Raw genomic sequence first — 24,855 nt, 5'->3', positions numbered from 1 at the left:
CGCTTGCTATGATTAGCTAAGTAGATTCCGGTTTGGCTTCTTGGGACCTCGGTCCAAGGAGGACTTTGCCCCTATGGAGAGGCTTCGGTCCTAAAGGGTTATTTTCCAAGATTTTTCCCCTCTTTTAGTGGTTTCTCATCAAGCCAAGTATCGGGATGCCCCAATTGATTATAAAAATTTCAAGAGAGGTTTCGGGAGAGATTTGGGAAAGATTTCACAATCTTGTAGAGATTCCTCATATGGAGAGAGATTTGGGAGAGATTTCACAATCTTGGGAGAGGCTCCTTTTGTGACCTTTTTGAGTATTTGGCTTCTCATCGCAAGGTCCGTAAACCTCATTAAGCCGTGTTTTAGCGTCCTACACACTCCCGATGAGTGTGCAATAGTGTTTTATCACTTTTGTTCATTGTTTAGCACTATCAAGGCTAAAGAAAATTAAACACACAAATGTTCCAAATGATGTTTTCACATTAAGATAGCGAGTTATACAGTAATCACATAATGTAAACCCTAACATACAAGGGTTAAATCGAGCCGATCGGTTTGACTTGTTGACTTTGACTTGACTTGAAATTGACTATTGTCACATGGACTATGAGTCTTACTCCACTTGATAGTACTATGAATGTGAAATTCCCCTTTCTTTGAATTCTCCATATTGAAACACGTCATTATTTTGTCCAAATATGTACTCTCACTGAGACTAATAAGAAGATTCTTTTTATCTCGATGAATCCTTATTCCTGGAATATAGGATGCTTCCCCTAGATCCTTCATATCAAAACACTTCCCAAGTCAATAATTAACTTCTTGCAAGGTTGGAATATCGTTTCCAATAAGGAGTATGTCATCAACATACAAGATTAGGAAAGTCACTATACTTCCATTAGGTTTGTCATATACATAGGACTCATCTTTACTTCTAGAGAACACCAAACTCTTTGAATTTCTTATAGAAGCAAAGATTCCAACAGCGAGATGCTTGTTTAAATCCATAACTGGATTTCTCAAGCTTAGACACTCTATCAGGGAACTTTGGCATGTATAAAACCTTCTGGATGACTCATGTGGACTTCCTTAGATAGATTCCTTAGGAAAGTGGTTTTAACATTCATCTTCCAAATTTCATAATCATGAAATGTAGCTATAGCAAGCATAATCATGATAGACTTTATCTTAGCTACTGGTGAAAAGGTCTTATTATAGTTAATCCCTTGGGTTTGAGTAAAGCCCTGTGTAACCACCCTTGCTTTATAGGTGTGCACTTTCCTATCAATGTCGGTCTTTTTCTTGAAGATCTATTTACACCCGACTGTCTTTCAACCAGGCACGTGATCAACCAAGTTCCATACTTGGTTATCATACATGGAATGAATCTCACTGTCCATTGCCTCCTTCTATTTAGCAGCCTCTGGGCCTTCCATTGCTTCCTTGTAGTTAGCATGTTCATCTAAATTTACCAATGTGTGATCACTGACAAATGTGTCACCATCTATAGTAATATGGAAACCATTGAAATCAGGTGGCTTACTAACCCTAATTGAACTAAGAAGGTGTACTGATTTGTCAACGGGCTCAACTGGAACTTCTTCCTCATGTTGAGTGCTAGTGTTGTGTGAGGTTCCTTCATTGGATGACTCTTGAATTTCTTTAAGATCAATAGTACTCCTAATGTCCTCTTTGAATATGAGCTCTCTCTCTATTTCTCTCTCTCTCTCTCTCTCTCTCTCTCTCTCTCTCTCTAGCGCGTGCACGAAAGACTCATTTTCGGGCTACAAAGACCACGTTATCACTAGTCTGTAGAACAAGTATCCAAAGAACTTTTGTAGGTAGCCAATGAAATAACACTTCTTGGCACTAGATTCAAGTTTTTCATGCGTCTCTCGTCATATGAGTGCTTCACAATCCCATACCTTGATATGTACGAGCGAGGGAACTTTTCATGTCCACATCTCATGAGGTTTTTCGGCAACCTTCTTTATTGGAACAAGATTCATGATCTGGGTGGCTATCTCTAAGGCATACCCCCAGAAATGAAGAATCTCGAATCATCATGGAATGAACCATATCTAGCAAGGTTCCCACTCCTTAGAATCATGTGACTTTCCTTCACACTCGTACATATCCTGGATTTCCACTAGTATGGGCCCATACTACCTTCGACACCTATCCGCATTTGTCTTAAGAATCCTCCTGAATTCTAATTCACTAAACTCAATTGTAGGTAGGTGTACTAATATACACCTATACACTCTGAAGAGACACCCACTAACTCCTAGTTTCTCATTCTAGGACAATCTCAGCCATACTCTTGTACCTCAAAAGCTTGCTAGTCGTACATAATACATGATCTAATAGACAATCGAATAAATTATTCTACCCTAAGACCATAACCAAACAACGAACAAGAAGTAAGTCCATATCAAGAATTCTAAGACTAAAAAATCTTAATTATGTACAACCATGGGGCATACACTTGACCACTAACATCACGTCACACACCCAGCCGACGAGGGAAATGTCGTGTGACGCGACGTTAGGATGTTGGTTCACAGATAAAGATTACACTTGAATTTATACACACTTTTATAATATAAGTATCACTTCTATTTATCAATTGTTCTTTTACATAAGGAACTGAATCTATTACATAGTGATTTATGTTGGTAAATATGCTTCTTGGCAGACTACTAGTCACCTCTTTAGTTGTTGTAAGATCTTCTGTTTCCACCGGTATCCTAGGAATGCATGTAGTTTAAAAGGTCAACACAATGTTGGTGAGTTTTTCAGGTTTTGTGTTCTCTAAAATAATCTATAGAGTTTGTTATGTCAGCGTTATTGTATTCCTAAACTTGTGTTGGTGGTTTTGGGTATGCCAAACTGTTTTCTTCGGGTTATCGTAGTAGTAGTTTGGATAGTTTAGCACCTATATTTGGGATCTGGATCTTTGTTTATGAATTGGAAAAATGTATATTACTATTTCCTATTTTCTTGTGTTTTATTCCTTAGAATCCTTGTATAGTTGGTTTTTTATAGTCACTATACAAATACCACCCTAGTATTTTGTTACTATTTTTTTACTTTACATATGCTACTACTCCTTTTGAGGCTTCCTTAAAGAGTAGTAGTTTGAGTTTTAACAATGTTACAATGAGTTCCTATAATCAAGCTATGATTGTGTAGAATAATCCCCGAAAACCACGATGATTCATCGGACGTCGAAAATAGTTTAGAATGTTATGCCTACTTCGACCTGTCGTCAGGTTGTAGCTAGCAACCACAGGTGGGAGTGGCAATCCTGTATAGATCTATATATATCTTTCTCGTTTACTTAAGATTTAACGATTATAGGTTGGGAATAGCTAAAGGTCATTTAGTTAGGTGATGAATTGTGTCTCATCTAACACTTGTTTATGTGCAGCCTCCATTGATCGATCATGTTGTTCTTCCTTGTTGTATTTATACGAGATACTTATTATACATATATACATCAATATTATATATATATATATATATATATATATATATATATATATATATATATATATATATATAACTAAGCTATAATATTCAGTTTAGTCGGGTATTTGGGTAGTTTAACCACTAGGTGTAAAGTTATCAAAAGGGTGGCTATAAGTTGGCTAGTGTAACAACTAGGTAAAATATATCCGTAAATGTTTCATTAGCATAACGACTGGGTATTCATAAATTCTGAGTGTTTGAGTTAGCGTAACATCTAGGCATAATATTATACATAAAAGTTAGGCATGGTATCTACCAAGCATAATATTATCCTAATGTCCTAAGCATAATTATGTAACTAATGATATACAACTATTAAAAATTATGAAAATAGTTGTGATACAACATGTATCCCCCCACCGTGAAAGGACGTGAACTCACCCTTGTAGTGTGAACCATTGATGTAGGGTAGAGTCGAAAGCGCGGAACTCAAGGATCGCTTGGATGGTAGCGACATGAGAATCGAGAGATAGAATGGTAATTTTTTAAGGTGTGAGAAATGATATGTCGAATCTTGCTATTTATAGGGGGTTTGGAGAGCACGTCGTACAAGTTGCGTGTGAACAACCTGAGAGCGGACACATGTCTCCCTTTCATGGTGTCATGTCATTCGTATCCTGTTGCATTGAGGTTTCAAAAAGAAAGTCACGTTGCCCATAGGTGCACATATTGGCGATTTTTAAACTTTAAAAATTCGTATCTCTTGCATGTGAACTCCATTTTCAACGAATCTTATATATTCGTGTAGGCATCGACATGCACTAAAACTATCTTTTTGTCATTTTGGAAAATTCAATGTTTTAATTTTAGCTTATATTTTATAATTGTTATGATTTTATAAAAATCATAACTCTCTTATGCGGGTTCCGATTCAGGCGTTCTTTGTCTTAAAATTCCTACTTTAGTAGTATTATGTTTCTCCTTTCGGTGACTTCTGCTAGCACTCAATCGTTATCCTCTTAGTTTTTGACGTTGTAACTTTTTATGTGTGGTAGATTTTTATTTACTATAAAAAATCATATCTCTTTCATGCCACATCGGATTTTACGAAGTTGATATTTTTGGGATTGCGGTAACGCGTACATTTTAAAAATGTTAACATGCTCATAAGATGATACAATTTTCCTCACACTTATGTTTTGAGCCCATTAGTCAACGTAATTAAAGACAAAATCGAATATATTTATTCATATATCGAATGGTTACAGAGGGGTCCGATTACGTGTTGTTGACAGTGTTAGCTCCTAACGACGGTTTGCAACATATTTTTTGGGTTGTCGCACATCAATAGTATCATTTCCAGATAACACGACTAAGCAATCCCGTAGGCTACCAGTCATCACAATAATCAGACAACTCTATCATGCAATTCCTGAGGATCCTTAGCCTATTCACTGGCATGCAGTTCTAGTAATTCACATATCAACAAATAACAAGTATGGATACTTTGGGGGGATCACTTTCCTTTGAGCTTCGGCTGACTATACACATTGCATCTTTCCTTCTTAAAATAAATTTTAAAGAAAATTGTTGTAAGAATTTCGCAGATCCTTAGTTTGAGTTTAGAATCACACGAGTGTTCATCCAAATCCCTCAAACTAGGGCTCTGATACCAACTTGTAACATCTCAAAAACCATGATGAAAATTTGAATTTTTAAAAGAGATAAAATCCATTTTCATAAAAATTAAACACCATAAAAGTAATTGTTTCACAACACAGAATCAAAATCAAAGTATCATAACATAACATCTCTCAAAATCATGAAGTCTACTGGATAATGTGTACAGTCACGCCTTCTCTTTGCCCTGATCCTCAAAAATACTTAAAACATTTAAATCTAGAAATGTAACCCAAAGCATAGTGAGTTCCAAAAAATATCGAATACAACACAACAAAGCTAAATATATAATACATTTACGGGTTATTAGCAACGCTTTGGGTTATTAGCAACCCCGAGTTGTCAGCGGCTCACATAGTCATTTAGGTTATTAGCAACCCTAAGTTTTCACTTACAACAACCTGGGTTATCAGCAACCCCGAGCTATCTGCAGCTCACAAACAGTCATTAAATATAAGTAACACAGTAAATAATACTCACCTCACAAACAAAGCAAAAAACCTCTACAACTCACAAACGCGAAGACATTCATAACAACCACCTAAACATGTATTTAAAGGTCAACCCTCAGCCTATGACCTAAATCCTAAAGATTGACCTAAAGTCAAACTTAGTCAAAATTTAATGCTCAAAGTTAATAGTCGAGTCACCACATCGTGGCCAACTCCATAGCCATGTCGTGGTAGCTAAAAGTCAGAATACTCGTGTAACAACCTACCACGACACTGTGGTAATGAGAGATAGATCAGACACGAGTCTTTTGCCCACCGCATGGTGGTCAACCCTTGGCCAAACTATAGTCCGCTTGTAAAAATCAAATCTTTATTAAGTCCTTCATTCGTTAAGACCAAGCCTCAAACTCTCCAGAAGGATTTAATACACTAAAATGAGTCATAAAAATTATAACTTTATGAATATACACACTCCATGCAATTTCTACACCATTTTAGTATAAAATGATAAAGATGTGACCTTTATTTATTGCATGTCCTTAAATCACACTTTAGCTCCACATCTAAAAGATAAAACACTCCAGGTACACTCAAGGTATATAAAGTTGCAAGCTTTATATGGATTTTTTGCATAAACTCCAACTAAACCATCAAAAGGGACTCAAAATTCCATAAAATACTAGATCTAGGAAGTTTAAGCCATCAAGCTAGGAATTTGAACACTTACAAAGGTCCGGAAGATGGACAAGCTGTTGGATCACTTCTTAGAAACAATCTCAATCTGTAAAGGTTGATGATATTCCTTTAAGAATACCACAAAACACAAAAAGAGTCTTAGAACATGAAAGGAGGCTAGGGTTTGAGGGAATTCTTTCTGGGAAGATGGAGGCTGGGGTTGGGGGAAACCATGGCCCCATCATTCTTTAAGTAGAACTCTAGACATGAGGCCTACTGTTTTGATCCCATTGAGGCGAAACATTGTGGGATTAATAATTAATATATTATGGTGATGTGGCATTACAATGTCGTGGTAAGCCACCCACCACGCCGCGGAAGAGCTAAAACACAAAAGCAAGCCTCTACCGCTAAAGATGCACAACATAAACTCATACCTGGTTTGGGTGTTACATCAGATCTGGAATGTACTTGAAGTTCTTCAAAGTCTAATTTGTACCTAAATTTTTCTTGAGGACAACATCCCCAACACCCGTAATATCCAAGATTTTGTTATCTTCCAATTGAACCTCCCCTTTGTAGTGCCTAAAATTTTATATCACACTCTTGGAATGACTGACATGAAACAATGCATCAGAATCCATTATCCAGGATTCTGTTGAGTTTACAACGCAACAAATGAGTGCATCATCTTTAGAATATGATGTCATATTCACTTCCCACTTGCCTTTATCTGCCAAAAGCTTTGGGCACTGATTCCTAAAATGACCTGTCTTATTACAGTTTCAACATGTAATATCCTTCCTGTTTTTGGACTGTCCTCTCTTCCTTGATTTTGATCTTCCTCTACCCCCGCCTCCTCTGTTGGTTTTCCTTCCTCTATTTTTTGTACTCAAAATCCTATTGGACGTTTCTTTAGCACTTCGTCTATACACTTCCTCACTGAGGATAAGATCATGAATACCTTCAAAGGTGAGCTTAGCAACGCCAGCTGAACTGCTAACTTTCTTCACTGTATCGGACCAACTCTTAGGTAAAGATGATAATAACAACAATGCCAAGACCTTATCCTCGAATCCAGTATCAGCCAAAATCAGAATTGATATGATTGAATTGAACTCATTCATTTTTTAGATTTACCAACTAATGAATTAGATGCACCTTGTTTGCAACGGAGGGCTTTACATACATACTAGACAATGCCTTCAAGAGATTATAAGTGGTCTTCACATCGACAATATTGTAAGATATATTCTTGGCCAAGGATAATTGTATCACTCCAAGTGCCTGTCGATCCAATAAATCCTAGTCCTCCTACTCTATATCTTCATGCTTCGATTCCTTTATTGGTGAATGTAGTTTTTCTAGTAGAGATGATCTTGTATTTGCATTCTCCAGAACCTGAATTTGTGTGGTTCAAATTTATCGATTTTAACCTTCACTTTTGCCTTTGATCTCATATTGGTTGTTAGGTTATTAAAACAACACTTCAACAAAAGACAAATGATCTCACCAAAGTAATAAATACAAAATCAAAAAGAACAAGACACAATCAGTTTACGTGATTCACACAATAAGGGTGATCGGCTACGTCCATGGCGGACATGAGAGAGAGAGAGAGAGAGAGAGATTATTTATTTCATGTCATAAGTCTTTTTTGTACAGTATATTAGGGTTATGATAAATGAGATTATTTATGGAGTGGTAGACCTTAAAGGGACAAAAAATGTCATGGGCCGAAGTTAATGCTGACAAAACAGGCCCCACTGAACGTTCGAGTCAAAGACTTGCCCTCCAGTTCATGTCCCACTGTGGACATATGTGTAATAATTTAGGACTAGTTTAGTATATATCTTTGTATTTGTCATTAAAAGAAAAACTTGCCCTCCAAGAAAGCTTGTCTTGTTGCTTGAGAACTTGTTGACTACTTAAAGCAATGTTGGCTGCTTACTATCAATAAGCAACCATACTTATTCTGACATTAAGCAGCCCTGCTTATTCGGACTACCCCTATGGATTGCCAATAAGTAGACCTGCTTGTTCTGTCAATAACTAGCCATGCTCCTGCTGACTCCAATAATCAACCTACTTATATGGACAACCATAAGCAACTCAACTTCCGCACAACATATTTTGAGTTTGCAATGGTTTAAGCTCGTGATCTCATGTTTAAATTTTTGCACCTAGCTAGTAGGCACACATTATTGGGGCATGTATACATGTATATATGTATGTATATGTATGAGTATGTGAGTTTGTATATGTATGTAATGAATATGTGTATGTACTTGATTTTAGTATCTATATCCAAAAACAAACTCCTTTTATAGTAGGAATTTCGTAGATATATTATTGAAGGAACTAATATTGTTGCATGTAGTCCAACATGCAGATTCCCAATGGTAGTCAAGATTTTCAATGCATCAAAGCTTAATATGCAAGTGAAGATTACAACACAATTTCTATCATCCGGAGTAACATATGCAGCTTACCTCCGATGCAAACACAAATATTCTCCTGACTATCCAATAATCAGGAGTCTAAAGTATAGACTGAACAACCAAAGCCAATCTTATAAATCATATTGTGGAGATTATAAAGACGGATGGATGATGTTGGAACTCTTTCAAACCACCAGTATTAAACATGATGTAGAATTCAATGTTTCACTACAGGGATTTTGTTTGGCTAACTTTTTGGGTGACGATGAAGTTATTGTTGAAGGTATCGTGTTTTTGCCAATACAAAAGGTATGTTATATGTTTATATATATATGATCATCTCTTAACAAAAAGATTATGAGTTTTTTCTTGATGCATTTAACCTACTAATATTATTTTACATGTTATTACGTACGGTTAAATTATAAAGACGTGCAAAGAGTTGGTAGTTTATTTGAAAGACAATGATTAATTTAAGAAATAGCAAAGTTACATAAGTATGGGGAAAAAATACTTAAATCACTTTTTTGGGTAATGTTTTAGAAATACTAATATATATATATATATATATATATATATATATATATATATATATATATATATATATATATATATATATATATATATATATATATATATATATATATATATATATATATATATATATATATCACACCAACCTTGGATATATTAATATTGGTTTGATACACTAATAGTGGTTTGAGTGAACATCTTTTCAATATGATACCTTCGGCCAAAGGCCTTTTTATTTATTTGGAATATTATTAGTATTAACATTTGTAAATAAGGCGATCTTAGACCATATTTCCATTCTATAATATAATATAAAATATATCATCAAATGGCTTCCGGCTCATCGGGTGTTGTCTTTTTTTTGAGATCAAAAGTTCAAGTCTCATTTAAAATATAGGTGGAACTAAGAGTAGATTAGATTTTTACCGTTCGAGAAAAATAAGATAAAATACATTGTTTTTTTTTAAATTAAATTTCTGATTTACTTATTGGATTTGGTCGACTTATCATTCTAGAATATTCATTTTTACAGTTTGAAGATGAAATAAAAGACCAAAATATGGAAAATCCCCTAACAAGTGAGATAGAATGGTCACGTCATTTGCCAAGTGACTATGAACATTTCGTATATTTAGGTAAAAATATAGTGAAAAAGCTTCAAGATTTATTCATCGCCGAAACCAAAGAGGAGGCATTCTCCATGCTTACTAAGGGAGTCCATATCAAGATCGAAGGTGATATGGACGTGGTGAGTGTCTTTTACCCTCTATCCATTTTCAATTTTTTACTTTTCATGTTAGCAAAGTTGTTAAAATTACCAGGGCTACAATCGATACCCACAGTTATAAGATTATAAAAAGAAAAAGAACAGTAAAGTAAAAGAACGTGTGGCCCACAGATTTCACAATTACATATTTAAATTAATTAAATTGATATATTATATTGAAATTTGAAGAGTTTAGGTTTTACCGAGGTGTTCGGCATTTTTTAAAATAATTTTTAGACTTTTAATTTTTCTAAAAAGTTAAAAAAATTAAAAATTATTTAGTAAAAAAGAAAAGTTTTTTTTAAATCAAATTTTTGCCATGAAAAAAAAGAGTTTTTGTAAAAATCATAATACCTGATCTTTTTGTGATATTTGACTTTTAATTCTTAAAAGCCTTAAAAGTCAACCCAATCACATTTTAAAAATCTTTTTTTTTTAAATTATAAAAAGTCATTTTTACAAAAAGAATAACAGATAGTATGAAAAAATATATATTGTTTAACATAAAAAAACACTAATACATCTAATATAACATTTATCTAAAAAAACTATGTTAAACGCTTATAAATCATTCAAAAAGGATATATAAAAAAATTACGTTGCAATAATCTTTGATGCAAAGAAAACTTATTTTTTAACTTCTTCATATTTGATCACAAATATATTCAATTTATTTTTATGAGAAATTATACTACTAGTATAGCTACAATGTGTATAAATGAAGGGAAAATAAAAGATATTACCAATTAATAACCATAAATTAAAAAAAGTTTTGATTTATATTGCTTAATTACTTTAAATTTAATAACGTAAGTATACAACTATACATACATTTGAAAACTCTTGAGTTGAGGTGGAGTTTCAAATTAATTTGGTGCAAACAAATTTTCATGAATATATATATATATATATATATATATATATATATGTGTGTGTGTGTGTGTGTGTGTGTGAGAGGATAGTTTATATTTTTCTCTAAAAAAAATGACTTAATACATTAAGTTTGTCCTATACAATCCTCATCATAAAAAATCTCAAAAAATTTACATATACGAAAGATGCATATATATACAAATATAAAAGATGAACATATTCAAAAAAAATATGTAAATATACACCTTTCGTATATACATGTGTTTTTTTGACTCATTTTACAATGATGCTTATATGGGAATAAGACTAATTAAGGTAATTAACTTTTCAGTTTGTTCACATGTAGGTAACTATTTTTTTTATATACATCTAGGTAACAAACTTTTTGAACTGTTCACATATAACCATTATGACCTGCTGTAACAGGTCACATCCGGCTATAGTAGGTCATAATGGTTACATGTGAACACTTTCAACAAGTTCGTTACCTAGATATGTACAAAAAAATAGTTACCCAAATATGAACAAAACCAAAAATAAGAGTAAATTACACGAATGGTCCTGTGGTTTGGGGGAATTTGTATTTTTGGTTCCTAACTTATTTTTTTAATTCAGATGGTCTCTACTATTTATTTTTGTTGCGTTTGGTCCCTGTCTTACCTAAAAAGACTATTGTGCCCTTATTAATTTAATTTTTTTAAATAATTTTCTTATTTATGTATTTTTTTATATGTTTAAAAAAGCTAATAGACCCCACATATATGTATCTCCTCACCATCCCATCTTTCATCATCCTCAACTTTTATTTATTTTCCATCTTTAATGACATCGACGTCTTCACCATTCATTCTTTTTCGGTCCTTCATTTCCAGCGAACCAACACCACAACCCACTAAAGTGAAGAGACAATGTGTTATGGTGTTTGTTCGCCAGAGTTGAAGGACCAAAAATAAGGATGGTGAAGACTTCCATATCACTAAAGATAGAAATAAAATAGAAGTTGCAGATGATGAGAGATATGATGGTGACCGGTGCGACCCAAATTAAATTTCTCAAATGTGGTTTCAGGTTTACGATGAAGAGATGCAGATATGTGGGGTCTATTAATTTTTTTAAACGTATACAAACAAATACATAAATAAGAAAATTAACTAAAAAAATAAATTAATAAGGCCACAATAATCTTTTTAGTTAAGAAAGAAACTAAGAATGCAACAAAAATAAACATTAGAAACCATCCGAGTTAAAAAAAATAAATTAGGGACCAAACACACAAGTTCTCCCAAACCATAGGGACCATTCGTGTAATTTACTCTTACTTTTGGTTTTGTTCATATTTGGGTAACTATTTTTTTTGTACACATCTAGGTAACGAACTTGTTGAAATTGTTCACATATAAGCATTACGACCTGTTGTAGCTAGATGTAACCTGCTACAGCAGGTCATAATGGTCATATGTGAACAGTTTCAAAAAGTTTGTTACCTAGATATGTACAAAAAAAGATAGTTACCTATATGTGAACAACCCGAAAAGTTAATTACTTTGATAAGTCATATTCCCATGCTTATATAGGACTGGCTTATTGCATTAGTCACTTTAAACAAAAAATATCACCCAAAAAAATCGGGAGTCCCACGGAATATTTTGTTTCACAAGTGAAAACATATGCACATTGCATTTATACATTTGTTACATATATTCATTTTTCTAAAGTATACAAAGGAATAAGAGATCCAGTTTAACAGTGTAATGTGTAGCATATAATTGAAAACTATTTATTTGTAGTGGTTTTGGATAACCAAATCAAATGGCAAGAAATGTTTTATGCTTTCGCCAGAGTCTATACAAGCTTCTAACCAGGACAAGCTGAAAGTTAGGCACAAAAATGAATCAAGGTCTCTCTCTCTCTCTCTCTATATATATATATATATATATATATATATATATATATATATCAAAATTAATAGAATAATTAACTCACAGTAATTTAAGTTATAATATAGATTTATCATTAAATGAAACATGCTCTATAAACTTTATACTTGATACACTGGTATATAATATGTTAAAGCATAAGTGTGAGTAGATTATCTATATGTACGTGGAAAACTATATGAAACTCTTGTCCAAAGTGGAAATTTAGACTTGAAAAGCACAATTTATTAGGATCCTATAGAAATACTTTTGGAAAATGAGTCTTAAAGGAAAATCTACCAACCAAGTATCCTCTTAAAAAGATAAAGCTACTCAATTATCATCCATAATCTTTTTCAAACAAAAAGAATCAAAATCAATACATTAGTTTGTAGTTGGAAAGAAGAAAGTAAATGTTAGAGCAAGGTATATATATATATATATATATATATATATATATATATATATATACTCTTTCAAGTGTCATGCTTAGTACGACACAAGAAGGGTAATTTTGATATTGTCTTTCATTTACAATTGTCTGAATATTTGAAGCAATGTAAATGCACTGCTATTACAAATATGGAATTCTAAGAAAAAACACATGGACTGAAAACGTATTGTGCGATATGACAACTTATGTAAATATTTTTCATTTTACGTCCAGATAACTGGATGTTATTAGTGTCACATTAAGAGAAACATAATTTGGACTCCAACAATACCATATTCCTAAATTTACATCCCCTAAATCAGTTTATGGTTGATCCAAACAGTGTTTTTGAAGTTATAGATCCCACTAATGTTCCCTTTGTAATTTCCTTAGAGATAGAAAGAAGCTCATCAAGAACAGTCATGGAGTTTGGGATATCAACCACTTCTTATAACTAGCAATTTTGTTAATGGAGTTTCAGTGATCGGTTTAATCAAAAGAAATCGACGTGGAATTCCACATGCAATCTGCATACCTTCTCATAGCTCTTGAGCAATTCTTCCACCCACAGTAAATAAGAAAATGCATATCTCATATCCACAATATTGAATGAATATATCCACAACATATGATGAATATACTAACACGTAATTATCATAATAACACAAATTCGTCACATGCTTCGTTGTAAAATCAATGAAACTTCATAAAAATGAAATAATATTATGGAATTTATTTAGATTTTATTGACGTTACCATAGTTAGGTTCTTAGGAGTAAAAAATCCAAAAAAATCGGATTCTCCTCTACAATAAACCCTACACCATACCCAAGAGGATCCTTTGAACACCTATAACCTCCTCCTATTAGATCAAATGTTGAAGATTCGGTGTCTTAGAAACTTCACCTTCGGATGGCACCCTGGTCATTCCCCGCAACACTTATACCACTTCCTCTCTCGTTACATATAACAGAATTATCAAAGGTCACATCTATACTAATAACGAATTTTTAAATCTCTCCTTCATATCTACACCATAGAAGATGAACTTTACCTCCATATGTATATCCTACAAATATGCACTACATTGCCCTCGGCTCCAGTTTACCATCATTCACACGAGAAAAAGTACAACATCCAAAACTTTGTAAACCAGAATAATTAGAGGGTTTCCCACACCATACATCTAGAGGAGTCTTACAACCCATTATAGTTGATGGAGATCAATTCGCCATATAGCAAGAATTATTGACTGCTTCCACCCATAATTGCTCCGATAAAGCAGCAAATATTTGCATGCATCTAGCACGTTACATCAATGTTTACGCCATCTGTTTTGCAAACCTATTTTGTTGTGGTGTGTATCATACAGTGTGATGCCTCACTATACCTTCTACTTTTCAAAAGTTTTCAAAAGAAGCCTTGTAGAATTACAACCCATTTTCTATACTAACTGGCCTGACTATGTTCTCAGTTTGTTTTTCAACCACAGTCTTCTACTCCTTGAACCGTTCATCTTCGTCTTTTGTCTTTAGAAAGTACACCCAACCCTTCCATAAGTAGTCATCGATAAAAGACACAAAGTATTGACATCCATCATGAGAATTTACTGGAAAGGAACCCTATGAATCTGAGTAAACATACTCGAGGATCTCTTTGCTTGAGTGTTGAGCTAAACTAAACTACACCTTGTGTTGTATCTCTTAAATACAAGCTTCACCGGGTTTAACCTTTCTAGTTACTTCTCCACTAAATAACCCATGTTTACTCAAGCTGTTCACGCCTTCTTACTCATATATCGCAACCTATAGTTCCACAACTCTGTTTTATCATTAAACCAATCCAAAGATTTGCATACAGTCACGATTCCTCTTAGCATGCAACTTTCAAGAAAATAAATTCCATGTTGCAACTTAGCCTTCATAACCTCCATAGCACCTTTGGAGACTTCTACATAGTCTTCTTCACCGGAAAACTTCAGCCCATCCTTCTCCAAAGTGCCAACATGAATCAGGTTCTTTCGAAGATCCGAGGCAAGCCAGCAATCCAGTTTTTCCTGACCATACCATCATGTATCGTGATATGCACTGTGTCACTGCCTTTGATACTACGCATCCCATCTTAACTGTTTCATTCCACTATTTAAAAGCTTCTAAATAGTCATGCATGTAATTCATATAATGAGATGCTCCTGAGTCCAAGATTCAAGCATCTGTAGAATTAGTTGTACATAAAGTCAGAACTACACCATCATCCCCTTCATCAAAAATCTCTTGAACTATATCAACATTCTTGTTGTTGTTTGATTCATCTCTGTGATTCCCCTTCTTAAATAATGGACCATCACTTCTAAATTACCCTTTTCCTTACAGTTATAACATCTAATATTAGCCAAAGCTTTATATATAGAACATGACTTCCCTCTATTACCACCATATTTATCTGATGTTCTTCCTCTGCCTTCAAATAAAATGGAACCATAAACATCTTCACAAACTGGCACCTTTCGTTTTAGTTCTTGGAAAACAAAGAATACTTCCCATCATTACAGTAATCGTTGTCCAACCATATAGCATGGCATCAACGAAATTCTCATAAGAATTCGGCAATGCACATAAAAGGATAAGTGCTCGATATTCATCTTCAATCTTTACAATCACACCTTGTAAATCCAAGATGATCTTATTGAAGTTACGCAGATGATCCTTCACTTAGGCACTTTCAAACATCCTAAAAGTATATAAACATTACTTTTGATACAACTTATTTTTTAGATAATTATTTTGATACTTTTCATAGAGTTTTTCCCAAGGGCCAATAGCACTTTTTTGATCCACATCCTCTTGCAATACTCCATCTTAAAAACTCAAAAAAAAAAAAATTTGCGCTTTTTCCATAATATCCTCTTTTTCTCAACCGTCATGTATTCCTACAGTTTTGCTTCTCCTTCCAATGTTGTCTCACAACTCCGTTGTACTAAGAGTGCCTGCCTCTTTACCTTCCACAAACTGAAATCATTCGAACCATTGAACTTCTCCAAATTTAACTTGTCATATGCCATCTTCATTTAACCGAAAACAAATTAACAGTAGCTCTAATACCACTTGTTTTGAATCAGACGTCACTTGTCAAGAATTAGAACAATTTTGATGCCACTTGCTAAGCTCTGATACCACTTGTGAGGAAGTGTGACATCCCCAATTTCATGGCCAGAAAAGACAGATTTTGTTTATGCTTGTTCGAAAATCAGAGTAACATTTTACATAAAAGTGTTGCGGAATTTGTTCCCAAAATGTGATAAAGATTTATCAAAACATTTCTGTAGAAATATATTTCTTTAAAAAGATTTGGGATATCACGTTTGATACAGACCAAAAGCATAAACATAACAAAATGGACCTTCCAACAGTTATTTATAACTATTGGCCTATAATCCAAAATCTCTCGATATGTTAGCCAACTTATGCTCTCGTGCCATAACCTGTAATACAAAGAAAACTGAGTGGGTCAGGCTTGTGAGCGTGGTGAGCATATAGGCCTTTCAACCCACAGTAATACAATTATTATATTCTATAATCAAACAAGCAATCCAATTACCCCCTTCCATTATCTCCATTTATTTCTTAAAGATTTACCCTAAAAATTGATTATCCGTCTCCCATTCATTCCTAAGGATTGACCTAAGGAATTGGCACAAAGTTTAGTGCTGCTAAGGTTCTTAGATTACCTCTGGTGAATGCGCAGTTTAAATCGTCTACTAAACACCCAGTTCAAAATACTTAATGAACACCGAATTCAGAAATACCTAATGAACACCTAGTTCAAAAGAACACCTAGTGAACATTTGGTTCAAATATACCTGGTGAATACACAGTTCAAAACGTCTAGTGAACACTTCGTTCAAATATACATGGTGAACACATAGTTCAAAACATCTAGTGAACACTTAGTTCAAATATACCTGGTGAACACATTGTTCAAAACATCTAATAAACACTTAGTTCAAATATACCTGGTGAACACATAGTTCAAAACATCTACTGAACACTTAGTTCAAATATACCTGGTGAACATATAGTTCAAAACATCCAATGAACACTTAGTTCAAATATACCTGGTGAACACATAGTTCAAAACATCTAGTGAACACTCAGTTCAAATATACCTGGTGAACCCAATCACCTAATTAACACAGAGTACAAAAGTACCTACTTCAAACAATGAGATAATAATGCATATCTCAATCCTGCAAAACCACTTTTATTATTAACACACACACACACACATATATATATATATATATATATATATATATATATATATCATATTCCTAAAACAATCTATCCCATTCCGTCGACCCTCAAAATGAAACGATCTAAACTCTCGTATCTAAAATTTTCCTCTTTACCTGATCCCTACTCACAGATCTAAAACTAACCTCCTGATCTGATCCATACTCCTGGTTCTAAGACTATGCTCAATCCATGCTCCCGGACTATGGATAATTAACTATGTCTTAATCCATACTCTCGGATTAATAACAAGTTTATCTCGTTTATTCACAGTATCGTTTTCGAGAGTCCACTCGCAATACATGTCAATGGGTTTTTAGAGTACACCGGTGAACATCAAGTCCACAACACCTACAAGTTGCGAGCTTTCTAGTGTTCCACTGACTGTCTAGAATAGTCCATGGTTGTCATCCCTACTCCGTTGAATGACGGGGCCCATCGTTTGGGTAAAGGATTCACTCATTCTTCACCTTTCACCCTCATCTCAAGATCTATACCACCTTTTATCTCATTATCCAACTCATCTTTTATCACACACCAACTATCTCATCTACACATGTTCTACCCAACATATTTATAAATACAAAATACATATACAGTTTAACTCATTTAAAACGTATAATAAACATCCGTTTCATACTCATCTCAAATAAACAACAATATATAAACTCACAGCCCGTAGTTCATAGCAGATACTTAATATTCACCACCCATCTCAAATCATCAAACAATTTAGTTACACATAGCACGTATTTCATAGCAATTACTTCACATTTTATGTGTTAGAAGAAAGTAACTACACACTCACTCAAAACATATACTCAATACATTCAAACAATACTTGTATTAAAATCGTGTTTATTAAAGGGACTATACACTCACTTGATAAGACGATTATCGGACAGCACTACGGCTCTTCAAGTAGCAATTCCTCGGTGAAACTGGGATATCTTCACACACCGGGCTTCTCGTGGGCAGAGCTTCGGCTCGAAAACTCTTTTCTTCTCGGGATCTTCGGAGCATCAGGACTCACTTTGGGTCTCGGGATGATATCATGGCTTCGGGAGGGCTTCAAGAGGGCTATAGATGGTATCGGGTGTGAGAGAGCGAAAGAATTAGCAACCAAAACTCGGTTGCCCTTCGATTCTATTTATAGGGCTGATTTTTCGATTTTCACGTCGTGAAACATCATTTCACGTTGTGACTTTGGACGTCATCAGGTGCGTACTCGCAAGTTGGGCCTGCAAGCTCCAGAAGAGGTCAAATCAGTGAGTTCACGTCGTGAACACAGTTTTCACATTGTGACCTCTGACACAGCCTTGGGGTTCGCGCCCTGAACTTCAGAAATTCATAACTTTTGCATACGAGCTTTGTTTTCAACGTTCTTTATATCCACGCGTAGGTGAGATTATGCTCTACAACTCTAATTTAGACTCCGTCAGCTAACTTTGACTTTATTTTTAATATATTATTAATATATTATTTTTAGTAGGCCAGGACAGGAAAACTTCGTTAGAAATGCATAGTTCCTTCATCTGACGTCCGTTTTCGACTGTCTTTTCACCGTTGCACCACTATAAATGAGATCTTTGATTCTCGTTTAGATTGTTTCGTCTAGAACTCACTCGATCTCAAAATCGAACTTCGGGTTGTATACTACTAAGCTGAAACTTAGAAAAATCATAACTTCCTCATACGAAGTCATATTTGGACGTTCCTTTTACGCACGCTCTCGGTTTAACGTATTCTACAACTTTTGTTTAGATCGTTAAGGCTAAATATTCCTCTATCGTAAATTTATTATTTACGTTGCGATGTTTCGTGCCGGTTCTGTCACGAAACTTCGACATGTCATAACTTCTGCGTTATAACTCGGATTTCAGCATTCTTTGTATATCTGGAATCCTTGTCACGACCACTACAACTTAGTTAAGATTATTCATTCTAAATAATATTCTATGAAAAATTCATTTTTGAAGCTTATCATCTCTAAATTGACTAGCCCTGATCTACGGGCGTTACAGGAAGTAAAATGGATAACTCAGGAAACCACACACACAAAGATAAAGTATTTACATTGTAACGATCCAAAAATCAAGGGTAAAAATTTCATTTTTAATATAACCCAAAAATAGTTATCATTTATTCCAGACATTTCAAATCATCATTAAGTAAAACATTTATCAGAGTTCATCCCAAAATCATTCATTGCGGAAATCATAGGTGTGTGCACTACGATCAATCCGAGCCCTTCCTTTCCAAAACGATGATACCTGAAACAATAAACAAAACCTATAAGCACGAAGCTTAGTGAGTTCCCTAGAGCATACCACACACCACACATACACATATCATAGTAACAGATCACATAGGCCATGCATACAAAGAACCAGCAAGAATGCCATGGGCTACCCCACATGGACTTTACCTAGGACTGTCATGGGCTACCCCACATGGTCTTACATCCAATGCCATAGGCTACCCCACATGGTCTTTACTTGGACTGCCATGGGCTACCCCACATGGTCTTACACCCAAGGCCATGGGCTACCCCACATGGTCTTTACTTGGACTGCCGTGGGCTACCCCACATGGTCTTACACCCAAGGCCACGGGCTCCCCCTGGGGTCTTCATGCAAAACATACGATCACAATACATATCAAGACACAGAGTAATTACACATATATCATAAACACATAATGCGCCGGCCTTGGTGTCGTAGACCCATGGGTATGGTGAGAAGACTCACCTTGAACTGCTGAAACACTACCGGTACCCTTCTGACTACTATGTGACAATCCCCGCACCGTTGCTCCTCTAGCGCCTCGAACTATCAATGCCACAAAACACTTAGCTCCAACACCATATCCTTCTAAGGGTAAATTGACCATTTTACCCTTAACCCAATCTAGTCCATTACTAAGGTCCAAAACCACAATATGAAAAGTCCAACACTAGAAAAGCCACTCAAGCCCACTAGTGACCCACTAATGGCCTAATTTGCTACATTAGGCCCAATCCCTTAATGGGCCTCACCCTAAGCCCAAATTATATTCCTTGACCCATATAATATGATTTTTGAGGGCCCACTGAGGCCCAATTACCCAAACATGCCCCAAAACTACGGCCCAAATCTCATGATCCAACAGACAGGGTTATGCAGGGCGTAACTCAATTTAAGCTTAGCGTACAGGCTCGTTGATGGTACGTTGGGCGTACATGCACGTACGCTCAATGTAGTGCTCTGCTAAGTCATTTCCTTATTAAGTGCTTAACACTCCGATCCAGGTGCTATAATCATAGATCCAAGTCCACTAAGATGTCTTAAGCTATAAAGTCGGCTACTTGGTGGCTTGCAACCCACCAAATGAACCCAAACTTGAAATATAACATCACACTTCCATAAAGGTGACTAGATTTCATGCATGATCACAAGTGAGCCCTAAAGGTTGAAATTTTACTAAATAAGGGACTCATATGATACTAAGGGTGGCAACCCTGGACTTTGAAACATGCTAGAGTCATAAAGATGCATTGTTGGACCCAAAAAGTCCATAAAATTGTACCAAGAGAGATCTAAGAGATTATTCATCAAGCTCAAAGATTTTTACCTTGAAGAGGTCCGAAATGAAACTCTTGTCCCAGATCTACAAGCTCTAGCTTCGAAGGTTCCTCTTTCCAAATCTTCTTCCTTTATCTTCCCAGCTAAAAACCACCAAGATGAGCTTTTCAAGGCCAAGACCTCTAAAAATGTAGGTTGGAACGCTCTAGGGTTTCTTCTGAGGTTAGGGAGGCGGATATGGGTGCTAGGGTTGAAGTCATTATGTTCTATATATAGTGGCTTAACCCATATTAGGGTTTAGTGAACTTTATCGTACGTTGGGCGTAACTTCACGTACGCTGGGCGTACGCCTCACACCCCACGATTCAAATACTCGCTACGCTGGGCGTAGCCACGCGTGTCCCAAAAGCATGCATGCACCTTTCTCGTCAATTTTTCTCCATAAGGGTCATAGTTGCCAATATCTTCAAAGTAACACAACTCGTTCATTCTAGATCCGTTCCCGACGAACTTTATGTCCACAGAAAGGTGGCGAGAAGCCCTACGCTTCTAGCAACATACCTTGGTCCGAAACCTTATCGAATGAAAACCCATCGCCCTTAAAGACCGAAACGCCCTTACTCTTGATCTCGGGAATCCATAAATAATTACTTTTAGAACGGGGCGTTACATACATGGTTCGATCAAGGTGAACTACGTCCCCAAGGAGGAAAGAGTATTCTTATTCAAGAGTTCTCATGTATAGATTAAAAGTACAATTCAATAAAGATTCGACCTACTCACTAAGGATACAAGATACCGAGATACCAATTAATGACTTAGCATGCATCCATATGTATAGATTAGAGACCAGACTTAAAACCCTAATGGATCAAACTCACCAATCTATAGGGCCATGAAAGGTGTCAAGTAATCACAATATGTCATGCAACCACTACTAGAACCTTCAACCTTCAGAGACATTACATGAGCACCATCCTTACACATAATGGTGCATCATGTGACATAATAGCAAACCAAGCATCACCAATGGCGAATCTTGTGCATGGTGCTTATTCTAATGCTCCAATCTTCTATCAGATGCTCCATCCCACCTTTAAATGCTCCATTGTGTTTCTAGATGCTCCATTGTGCTTTCCAAATGCTTTATTAAAATCTAGATGCTCTATTGAAATCTGGATTCTCCATTGAATATATGGATGCTCCATTTATTTCTAGATGATCCGTTGAGTTCTAGATGCTCTATTCAATATCCAGATGCTCCATTCAATATTTAGATGCTCCAACTCTTATTTTAGGTCTTCAGATCTCAAGTTACATTTGCCAATCAACATATATATATATATATATATATATATATGTGTGTGTGTGTGTGTTTTCCTTTTATATACCATATACTATTATAATATGACATATCTCTTACTCAATCTTGTTTACGTCCAAGCTCGGTAGTTGGAAGCAGAACTGAGAATAGGTGTGATTGAAGGAAAAGGGAGATAGCCACTTCTTTTATTTTGATTCATTTTTCCTATTAAAAACACATAAGCAAAGGTTCTCTCTCCCTCTCTCTCTATCACTTCACCTCTCTCTTTCTCTCTCTTTCTCTTTCTTTTTCTCTTTCTCTTTCTCTCTCTCTCTCTCTCTCACTCTCTCTTTCTCTCACTCTCTCTTTCTCTCTCTCTCTCTCTCTCTGTCTCTGTCTCTCTCTCTCTCTCTCTCTCTCTCTCTCTTTCTCTTTCTATCTCTTTCTCTCTCTCTCTCTCTCTCTCTCTCTCTCTTGTGTGAACTCATTTCCTTATATTTCTTATTTAAAAATTAGGTAAGGGGAGGTTGTATCTCTCTCTAGGTCTTATATGAACTAATTTTTAGTGTATATATATATATATATACATACATATCCAAGTTTGTAGATACCAATCTCCCTTTTGTTAATGTCTAATCTCATGCATATATCTTTATATCTCTTTATTCTTGCATTTTGCTTTAGCAATTGCTTTTCTCTTGTCTTGTTTAGCCTTATTGTATCTTTTTTTGCAATGTTCTCTTTATGTCCTCATTAATTAATAAATACCTCATAAATCTAGTCTGTTTTATCTTAACTTTACCTTGAACCTTCTTGCTCCACCACTATGATTCTTCATGATCCTTGACTTCCCCATTGACGTCAATAATGCATATGAGTGTAAATGGCCCAAGATACTTGTGTGCTACTTATTTATTAAACTAGCTCGAGTACGAGCTTCATCTGCCGAGATCGATTAGGCTCGCAAACCTAAACATGCCAATACATATTTATATAATATAGCTTTTTAAGTTTACTTTTATATATTAATTTATAATTAATAATTAAATTTCAAATATCAAATAATCATAAACGGGCTCTTTACAGTGCTTAATAACACAAACGAGCTCGATATTTGACTATTACGAGAGCTAAGCTCGAGCCCAGGTTAGGCTCATTTAGGCACGCCTAACAAATAGTTCGATCCCGAGCGAAGTTCGAGCATGTTAATTCCTTCACGTGCCGAGCTCGAGCTTTGAAAATTAAGTTTGAATCAAGACCCATGAATTTTAAATGAGTCGAGCTCAAGCTCTGTAACGTCCCAAAAATCACAACAAATTTAAAAATTTAAAAACAACCCACATAAATAAAATGTTTTCAAAATCATTGATTCCAAATTATTTATCCATATCAGAGTATCCCAAAATCATTAAGTCATAAATATAGGATGTGTATGATCACGCCTTTGCCTTTCTGCGATCATCAGAAGTACCTGAAACAATAAACTAAAAACTGTAAGCCAAAGCTTAGTGAGTTCCCCCAAAGTACCAGCACATAACACACATAACATAAATGAACAGGCATGGTGTGTCCAATCAGTCATCAAACTGGAATACCCACGGGCCCACAGTTATCGGGCTGGATTACCCCTCCCTGGCCCAATTAGTCATCGGGTTGGAATGCCAATATATAAGAGGTCCACACAATGATCGGAATGGAATACCAATATATAGAGGGCCTACTCAGCCATCGGATTGGAATACCCTCAGGTCCACTCAGTCATCGGACTGGAATACCCCAGTCTGTAGACTCACGCACAAAGCAATAAAGTCTCACCCCAAAATAATATGTTAACATATAACAGATAACAAACAAAATCAATAGACAGTTAATCATGCAATCAAAGATCACCCCAGCGTACTAGGGTCCGCCCTAGTACGCTTAACGTACACATCGTACGCCCAACGTACTAACTTCAAGTCCAAAATTACCACAATGCTACTATGGGCCAAGATTGGAATCTTTTCAACTTCAGGGGGCAAAATGCAATATTATTTAATTATAGGGTCAAAATTAGAAGTGCCACATCATTAGGATGTTACAAGCTCGGCTCAACTCATTTACACCCTTTGTTAGTGTATATTTGGATACTTCTTTAATGATATCATCCACAATATTCATACATATTCTATATTCCTTGAATGTGCTTTGAAATTCACTAAATATCATCCAAAGGAACCATTGTCTCAATATCCAACACACACTTTCGCAACTGAGAGACGTGGAAAGTGTTGTGGATCTGACTGATCTCACTCAGCAAATCCAACCGGTAAGCTGCCCTACCTACCCTAGCGATCACATGGAAAGGTCCAATATATCGGGGACTCAACTTCCCCCTCTTCCTGAAGCATATCACACCCTTTTAAGGCGAGACCTTCAGTAATACCATATCTCTGACCTAAAATTCCTTCTCTGATCGGTACCAG

At 35.4% G+C, this 24,855-nt stretch overlaps 1 protein-coding gene across 1 annotated transcript in view; it reads left to right on the top strand.

The window, feature by feature from the left end:
- LOC145094710 (uncharacterized) overlaps window positions 1–24,855 on the top strand; it is a 109,887-nt gene that overhangs the window by 47,734 nt on the left and 37,298 nt on the right. The window contains exons 9-11 of the mRNA XM_079032787.1: window positions 8,650–9,019; window positions 9,777–9,992; window positions 12,671–12,780. Of these exons, the coding sequence (XP_078888913.1) occupies window positions 8,650–9,019; window positions 9,777–9,992; window positions 12,671–12,780 (696 nt within the window). The remainder of the gene's footprint in view (window positions 1–8,649; window positions 9,020–9,776; window positions 9,993–12,670; window positions 12,781–24,855) is intronic.

Source organism: Lactuca serriola, chromosome 3 (assembly GCF_051521515.1).
Source record: "Lactuca serriola cultivar US96UC23 chromosome 3, Lser_US96UC23_V15, whole genome shotgun sequence".
In the NCBI taxonomy this organism is placed as follows: Eukaryota; Viridiplantae; Streptophyta; class Magnoliopsida; order Asterales; family Asteraceae; genus Lactuca; species Lactuca serriola.
Note: the sequence above shows the minus strand (reverse complement) of the source record. Positions and strands in the feature narration are given on the sequence as shown.